The sequence below is a fragment of the Muscardinus avellanarius genome (genome assembly GCF_963383645.1).
Source record: "Muscardinus avellanarius genome assembly, chromosome: 4".
Taxonomy (NCBI): Eukaryota; Metazoa; Chordata; class Mammalia; order Rodentia; family Gliridae; genus Muscardinus; species Muscardinus avellanarius.
The window spans coordinates 102,421,050-102,430,275 of record NC_137789.1 but is presented as its reverse complement, the minus strand read 5'-3'; the positions used below and the strand labels follow the sequence as shown (position 1 = coordinate 102,430,275).

At 49.2% G+C, this 9,226-nt stretch overlaps 1 protein-coding gene across 1 annotated transcript; it reads left to right on the top strand.

Annotated features, from left to right (window-relative positions):
- Positions 1 to 1,326: 1,326 nt before the first annotated feature.
- LOC308262368 (synaptotagmin-15-like) lies at positions 1,327 to 9,154 on the top strand (the record flags this gene model as incomplete). The annotated part of the gene is given in 7 exon segments (XM_080694793.1): positions 1,327 to 1,511; positions 2,516 to 2,676; positions 3,212 to 3,416; positions 4,754 to 4,881; positions 5,743 to 5,828; positions 5,832 to 6,038; positions 9,086 to 9,154. Coding segments are annotated over 7 exon segments (1,041 nt in total).
- Between the last annotated feature and the right edge of the window lie 72 nt (positions 9,155 to 9,226).

The window sequence follows — 9,226 nt, the reverse complement described above, 5'->3', positions numbered from 1 at the left end:
CCCCAAACTTAGTAGACTGGCTGTGGAAGATGCCTGCAGACAGAGTTCCCAGCAGGAGTAGGAACCCCAACAGTTGATATTCAAAACAAGAATCAAGCCAGGCATGGTGTCACACACTTGTAATCCCAGCGCTTGGGAGGCTGAGACAGGAGGATCACACAGGCTCCAAGCCAGCCTCAGCTACTTAGTGAGGCTCTCAGCAACTTAGTGAGACCCTGTTTTCAAATAAAGTATAAAATAGGTCTGGGAGTATAGCCCGGAGGTAGAAAGCCCCTGGGTTCCACCCCCAGCACCTCAAAATAAATAAATAAAACAAGAAACCAGAGCTCCTATAGAGCCTGAAAGTGTGGGACATGGACAGGTGAGATGCCTGGTTAATGTCAGAAGAAGCCAGGAGCAGCTCATCCTGGAAGTGCAAGTGCCTTACCCACCATTCAGTATATTCTTGGCCCTGGAGGTGGGATACTGGGATTTCCACAGGCACAGAGTTCCATAGTCAACATGGCAGCTGCAGGGGCAGTGAGAGCAAGGAATGGGTGAGAAAGGGTTCCACAGAGAAGGAACTAGAGGATCATTTAAAAAGACGAGTAGAAGAGAAAGGGCTGGGGAGAACTGAGTATTTCCAGTGTGTGGAGAGGGAGCAGGTACATTGGCATAGTTTTGGAGGTGGCTGCATCACTCTGGGTGCTGAGAGACAGGAGGCAGCCTGGGAGATATAAGAGATACAGAATGGAATCCACGGTGCCCAGAGAAAGCTGATGCGGCACTGAAGGTGTTGGATGGTGGAGCCCTGGACGGAGGTTTGAGCGGAGATGGAGATGAGCAGAGGAGGAGTGGCAGGACTTGGTGACTGCTCAGATGCTGGTGGTCAGAGAGAGGCCAGGGAGGAATAGGGGGGCATGGGAAGACAAAACATGGACGAAGGTATGAGGATGACAGCTCTGGACCTGATACTTCCAGACTGACCAAGAGGTATTCCCTTTTCTTTTCTTTTTTTTTTTTCTTTTGATAGTACTGGGGTTCCTGGAAACCCTTCTACCTCCGGGCTACACTCCCAGACACCTAATTTTTATATTTTTATTTGGAAACAGGGTCTCTTACACCAGCAAGTCTGGCTTCAAACCTGCGCGATCCTTCTATCTCCGTCTCCCAAGAGGTATTCCCTTTTCAAAGAGCATTCATGACCCAGAACAGACCCAGAACAGCTCAGCCCCCTCCACCCTAGGGAGGCAGCCAGTGTGTTTGAGGTACCATGCCCTTTCGGAGGCAGTCAGGCCTAGATGCAAGACAGTTGTGGAGAGGGATTAAGGTGGCTGAAGGGTTACCATGAAGGGGTCACATGGGCTGCCTGAGCCCAGCCATGAGGTGCACAGAGCTCCTGGCATCAGGAAGCTCCCACTCCTCCACACCAGAAAGCTGTATGGACACTATGGTCAGTACAGTAGGGGGTCCCAAAGACATATAACCCCAGAACCTCTGAGTAGATTACCTAACACGGCAAAAGGAATATTGTAAGTGTGACTCAGTTAATAATCCTGAGGTGGGGAGATTATTCGCCAGGGTCTGACAGAGGGCTCTATGCCTAAACCCTCTCTCTTCAGTTTTTGGGCTGGCTAAGACAGTCTTCCTGGATCCTGGGGTGGAGTCTTCGCACCAGTCCAGACCTGACTGTTCCAGACTGAGCAATTCAAAGCCCAAGTTGATCTATCACTGTGTCAATGGACACAATAACCAGGACCTGGGAACCTGATTCTCGAGTCTGACCTGGTTGAACTCTGGCTCTCCACCCACCCAGACAATTTACTCCCAGTCACTTTTCTCCACTAGGTTAATAATAGCATCCTTCAAGGACTAATGTATAGAAGGGGATCTCTCAAGGATGACTGGCCCAACAGTAACTTACAGTGTCAGCAAGGATCCCTTAAATCAGTGGCACGCACGCCATTATTACCATGACTATCTGACTCTTCTGCACTCACAGCCCCTAATATCACGGTGACTATTATCAGAACGCCAGGCCCTAGACCATGGAGCCTGGTGAAAGCAGTTTTGATGTAGAGGATCCCTGGGGCCCAGGGACCTCTGTGCTCTCTCACAAGGGGAGGCATAGGGGGACAAGAAGCAGCCTCCTCCCTCCTGCACAGCTTCCCCTGGGGAAGCTCTAGAGGGGAGCATTTGAGCATTCTAGGTGCCTGTAACCTTGAAGGTAAGGGACAGAGACAAACCCCAGGCCAGCTTCCTCAAGGTACCTGTGTGGATGGAAGAGGAGATGGGTGGGCAAGACAGGAGATCATAGTGCTCCAGGCGCCACCCTGCTGCAGGTTTGGATCGCCAGAGGAGGCATGAATGGTGATCTGGGGTCTCCTTCTTCTCATGGGAGCTCTCTGTGTGGAGGCAAGGGTCTTTTGGGTCTGAGTGGAGAGACAGGCTGGTGAGAAAATGCTTCTTCAGCCCTGGCCCTAGCGTGCAAAGAGGGGCTGTTCACGACCAGTCCAGCTGTTGCCTCTGCCCACAGGCTCAGCTTAGGGTGCAGCGTGGACCTGGATTTTTTAAAGCAGCGCAGGGATGGAGTGGAGGGCGAGGCTCTCTCCCAACTGTCCATAAACCTGAGCATGGGAAGCCTAATGCCCAACATGCCCAAGGGAATCTCCTTTGCCCAGTTAGTCAGGATGGCCGGCAAGTAAGAGCAAGCGCTCAGTTACCTCAGCAGACTCCTTCCAGGTTCCCCGCAGACATGGGGAGTGGGTGCCAAAGGAAAGGTCGTAAGTCTCCTGTTTTTCACACCTCCCCGCTCTTCACTGAATCCTAAAAATGGGCTCGCCTTGGTAGAGGGCCAGGGCAGGGATCTGGTGTTTGAGGTCGCCCAAGTGACAGTGAGTCCTCAGGGCTCTGGGCGCACATCAGGGCGTCGTTCTCTTCCTGGACTTTAAGTGTGTGGCATCCACATTTGAGTTCCCTCTCAAATCTCAGCAAGAAAAATGGAGGCTCTGGTCAGGGGAGGTTTAATTTCTACCCAAAAGCACAAGAAAATGCTTCCTTTTAGCCACATTCCCAAGGCAAGGAGCACTAGGCCCCCAAGGGAAAATGTCTTTTCCTCTGAGAAGGGCAGAGACCGGCCTGCAGCTAGGAGGGACACAACCCCAGCTGGGATCAGAGGGGTGGGGCTTTCCCCAGAGGGCACCAAAGTCCACCTGATGATCTCTGCCGCCAGAGCAGCTGGCCCTGGTGACTGGGGGCATGCCTGGGGGTTTGCTCCTGCTTCTGCTGATCAGGGTGACCTGCTGTCTGTGGAGAAGGCTCTGCGCCCCCTCCACCTATGAGAAGTTGCCAGAGATACCAGCCACAGCCACCGCTACCATCTCCAGCAGCCCAGAGGACAGGCTCTGCCAGCTGCCTCCCAGGACCCAGTTTAGCAGGTGAGGCAGGCTGTGAGGCCTTAGGATCCCCTCTTCCCCCTGGACTTGCCATCGGGACAGGGAAAAAAAGAAAAGTTCTTTTGTGGGGCGCATCCTCAAGACTGACAGCATGCTGGAAGCAATGACAAAGAGTTCCAAAAATCTCAGGACAAGCTGTGAGTCAGGCTTTGTGAAACCCATTTTACCGCTGAGTAAACTGAGGCTCAGAGAAGATAAGGGTCAGGTCTGGACAGCACACCTAGTAAGATTCAGAAGAGACATTTGAGCCGAGACAGGTAGACTTTAGAGACCATATTCTTTCTCCAAATTCCATTTCTCAACTCAGGAACTCAGGATCTGTAGGTCCTTGGCTAATGTGACAGAAAAAAAGTTCAGCACATGCCAGTCAGAGACACAGAGGTTCATTTAGGAAAGTAGGAAATACACATTCAAGGGAGAATGCAGGCCATCTCAAGAGGGAGAGAGACCTTTTGGAGAGCGCAGGCTCTTTTCTTACAGGGGACTTTGGCAAGGGGTGGACTAGAGGAGGGAGGTGAGGATGACCTCAGCCCTGTGGTCCTGAGGCAGTTCCTGGTGGTCAGGTCATCCTTAGGGCCTTCAGGCTGATCTAGGTCTCCATCATCTGATTAACAGATAAGCTAGAGAGTTTCCTAAATTATATTTCTCAAGATAGTGTATCTGTCTTGTTAACCATGCACAAGGCAATTATAATTTCTTTCAGTTAAATTTGTAGATCTAGGAATTTGGAAGAGACAAGCCTGAAAAAGAACTGGTTTGGGGAGTAAAGGTTGAGGCACTTTAGCACCAGGTTTTTTTGTGGTTTTTTTTGGTTTTTTTGCGGGTCTGAGATGGAGCCCAGGGACATTCGACCTCTGAGTTATACCCCTGCCCTATTTTTTATTCTTTATTTTGAAACAAGGCCTCAATAAGTTGCAGAGGGCCTCACTAAGTAGCCAAGGCTGTACACGAACCCCGAACATCTGGTCTTAGCCTCCCGAATGCTGGGCTTACAAGCATGCGCCACCACACTCGGCTAGCACCAGGTTCTTATATTAAAGTTCTATTTTTTTTTCTGTTCCTGTCTCCTTTATACCTATTTATTTCTTATATCATAGGCATACAAACACCCTGGCTCAGGCTTGCGTGTGTGTGTGTGTGTGTGTGTGTGTGTGTGTGTGTGTGTGTGTGTGTCCTGGTGGTGTGAGCACAGAAAATGATGCTCTACCCCCAACACCCACACTCTCTCCATTCCCTAGCACTCACTGCCTCTTATTTGGGCACCCCGAGGCCATACTATTCACTTGCCACCTACATGCTGTTTTCATACCTCTGGACAGGCCACCAGGCGTGCCATTCATGGTGCTCCCTTCCTTCCAAGGCCAAGACCAGGTGCCCCTGCACAGTGGAGAGCTGGCTGAGGCCCCACAAGACTCCTGCCTGCCTCATACCTCTAGCAGCAAACTCCGTGAGTATTCCCAGGGCCAGAGTCCATTTGAGTCAAGGGTTCTGAGGGCTTTCCTGAGCCTGGCCCTGTGACCATATTTTTTGAAAACTTTCATTGACCAAATGCCTTTGTACCCTGTGCCCATGAGATATGGTCTTGTGTGCTGTTTTGTTTGGAGCTAGACCTTACCACCTCAGGGGGATGAGAGGATCATTCCATTTTACACATTAAACTGAGGCTTGGGGAAGTAGTGCCTTGCCCAAGCTCACAGAGACAGTAAGCCACAGGTCTGGGATTGGAACCCAGGTGTGCGCAGGTGCAGAACTTATTCTGGGTCCTGCACCAGGAGATGGGTTGGCTAACCAAGAGGAAAGAAGGGGAAGAGGTAGAGACATGGCACCCTCCTCCTTGCTCTGAAAACCTCTCAAGGGCCTTCCCAGGAACTATTCAGTAATCAGCTTGGCCCTTCTAATATGGATAGGAAGAGAAAAGAAAAGCAACATGTGCTCACTGAGTGTTCACTAGGCACCAGGGAAAGGAACCAGGCCAGATGTGGGGCACTGTGTTCCAGAAAGCAGCCCCTGACCTCCAGGCCTGGTTGATCAGAGGGAGCACGTGTGGGGGCAGGCATTGAATAACCAATGTGTACTCTCTAGGCCCTGGACCTGGCTGTGCAATACCGGCAGGCTTAGGAGCTCCCTGGAGCCACTGCCCCAGGAGGGCACATGCATAGTCTAAAGAAGACAGCAGGACAGAGGTGGTCAGACTAGTGGAGGCTCAGCCAAGAGGAGGACTAGTGTGGGGGCAAGGCCAGAGCTTGCCACTGTCCCCATGTCCCTGACTCCCTCTGTCCAGCCAGACTTCTCAGCCTCTCTGTTGTAGGAGATGCATGCATGCTGGGGACCATCAACCCAGAGCTGTACAAGATTCCAGAGGACACAAGTGAGACCGATTTCCCTGATGGCTGCTGAGGCTGGCTGTGGCTCTCTGTGGAATACCAGCAAGAGGCTGAGCAGCTGCTGGTGGGCCTGATCAAGGTCCAGCTGCTGGGAGTGCCCCCAGAGACCTGCCGCCCCCTGGTGAAGCTCCACCTGCTGCCCGATGAGCGACACTTCCTCCAGTCCAAGATCAAATGCAAAACCTCCAACCCACAGTTTGACGAACACTTTATCTTTCAGGTATACCTGGGGTAGGCATGAGCCATACCTGACAGCCGCCTGGGAAGGAGCAATTATGGAGGAGAGCAAAGCTAACCCTCTGAGACCATTGGTGCTCTCTAAGTTGGGTCTTCCGAAGCCAGGCCCTAATGAAAGGTGACCAGAAATCTGCCCTGGCTTCCAGAAGGAAAGAAAGAGAAGACACATTTTGGAGCACCTAGTGAATTCTAATTCCATGGGGCTCAGGGAAGGCATCCTAGAGCTACCTTGAACCCTGGAGCAGTCTAGGGTTTCTGGCGAGGTTATCCAAGGAAGATGTGATATTTTCCTTAGAAATTCCCTAGACCTGTTAGAATAGAGGCAGGGACTGCCCTGTGCTGTCAGAGGCTCTGTGCCCAGAGCCCAAGAGCCATGCACTTTAGGCGGGCTGGCACAGAATTTGGAGGCAGAGAGGCCATAGAGTACCTGGTTCTCAGGGGCCTGGTGGCCTCAGCAATGTGATTAGAGCCCCAAGGGGAGGTTGTCACCTGGATGGAAGGTCTTCCCCAAACCTGTATCACATCACAATCCACATCGTGTCAAGGCTTGTCCATAGCCCATCCTCCCCAGTATCCAAAACCTCACCCCCTCCCTGGCCTTAAAGATGAGCTGCCGCTGCTCCCTGTGACCACTGTGGTTAAATATTCAGTCCCCGGGGCCATCATGTTGGACAGGGAATGGTGAACACATGGGGCCATAGCACAGTACAGAGGACCGATAACTTTTCTTATACATCTAGCAGTTCCGGATGATGATTGTGCTGTGGCGGGTTTAAAATTAATTGAGATGGCAATTCCCACAGTTACTGTTATCAACTCCCCAGAAGTTTAGGCCAATCAGCAGAGATTGTCTTGTCACTAGGCATCTGCAGTGTGTATGTACACTCTTGTAGACAGAATATGTTGTTGTTGTATAACTAGAACAGAACTTTGAACCAATCTCTCTTTTCTTATGCGGTGAAGCAACTTCGGCAAGAGAAGGTAGTGATTGTTTCCCTGGGTTTGTGCCTCTTTAACTTCCCTTCTGGTATCTGTCGATCCACAAATACAAGCTTTGCCTGGGCTGATCTGTATGGACAGACTCTTGATTTTGCTTTATCTCTGTCATCCCACATGCACACTGTTGACACAACCCGCACCCCAACAGTTTTCACCCTTCCAAGTACAAACCAGGCCTGACCCTGCTTAGCTTCCAAGATCAGAAGAGATCAGGCACATTCAGGGTGGTATGGCCGTAGACAACCCTAATAGTTTTAGGGGTTTTTTTGTTTTGTTTTGTTTTCTTTGTTGGTACTGGGGGTGGAACCCAGGGGCTTTTCTACCTTCAGCTATACTCTCAGACCTGTTTTATATTTTATTTGGAAACAGGGTCTCACTAAGTTGCTGAGAGCCTCACTAAGTAGCTGAGGCTGGTTTGGAGCCTGTGTGATCCTCCTGTCTCAGCCTCCCAATCGCGGGGATTACAAGTGTGCACCACCACGCCCAGCTGACTCTTACTTTTTGATACAGGGTAGAAATTCACTATTAGAAGTTTTAATTTACCATCAGACGTAACTCACTTTCAGGAGTCTTACCTAGTTTTACCGTTTAAAAATCTTCTAAACACTTTTTAAAATATTTACTAAACATTTGTTCACTGCCATGTATAAAAGGAATAAAATTTGTGTTTTATGCTGATATGAAAACAGTAACCAAATATTTTAAATTCTTTTTTTTTTTTTTTTTTTTTCGGTTTTAGGGATGGAACCTGTACCAGTATTGGGAATGGCCTAGGAAGATTTGAGAAAGCTCTGATTATTAACAAATATATTTCAAAAACTGGGTGAGGGGCAGATCTGTGGAAGGACTTGATTTCTGCCAAGAAGCAGGCAACTATCCTAATGTAAATTAACCTAGCTAAAGGTAATTAACAAGTGGAAAGAGGAGGGGAGCTAGAATGAGAATGACTTTCTCATTCTAAAGACAGGTTTACATAATAATTCCCATCTAGTTGAATGGGAGGAGAGCATCAACCTTCCGGAAAGGAGAAACCTGGACGTAGACCAAAGTTTGGTGGGTAAATCAAGGGGCAGGATTTTACCTATGTCAGAGTTATGTAGGAAAAGGCAAGATGGAGGGATGTCGTGTCTATAAAAAGGCTGTTCCAGGTTTTGTATTTCGGTGATTTCATTCAAAACACACCTCCCCATGCCACTCCTGAATGGCATGGGGCTGTAACTGTCTTCTGACTTTCAATCTTTTTTTAAAAACTCCTTTAAATATTCAGCAAGTGTCCAGGCTACTGCATATCTATCCTTAGCTCAGGACAAGGCCCCGTGGCTTTTGTTTGAGGGGAATTGTTTCTGGGAATCTAACAAAGGTCCCAGGGGACTGTTCCCCTAAACGGTAACAGTCACCCCCAAATGGTAACATTCATCTTTCACTGTAACATCTTAAACTGTAACAGAACCCAGGGGCATTTGACCTCCAAGCTACAACCCCTGCCCTATTTTTTATTTTTTTTGAGACAGAAGAAGACTTGGACTGCTGTTCTCCATCTCCACCTATCAAACTGGACCCGCAGATCTTTATGAGCATGGTGACTAATATCCATGTCTACCTCCAAGTGACATGGAAGACAAAATCCCTTCAGACACAATTATTGACGAGTAATGAGAGGGCATCGCTCTCTGAATATCAATGAATGAATGGGTTTCACCCCCAGTATCACAAAAAAAAAGAAAAGAAAAAGGAAAAAAGAGGCAAGTAAGGTAAAAAGGAGACAAATTGGAAAGAAAGGAGAAAAAATATAGTTTTAAATTTTAGAAACTTCATTATCCCCTGCAAGGTCTGTTCTTTCTTAGATAAAAGCCCTTAATAGGCCACACTTGTAATCCCAAAGTCCTATCTCTCCACTTGAAATTCCTGTGATATGTGCTAAACTAATCTGGAGCCCAGCCACCCAGCACCTGAGGGGAATAGCAGTACCACCTTGCATACCAGATAAGTTAACTGCAAGTTTCTGCTTCTGTAAACCCGCTTGCTTAATAGATGGCTCGCCCCCTTGTGGTTTTCTCCCTATTAAGCCCCTACCCCAGGCCAGTCAGCGCGCCCCTGTAGTCAGATTTCTAGACTGAGGGCTCCGCAGCTGGCCAGCTAATAAAGGCTTCAACTAGCACATTCCCTTGGACT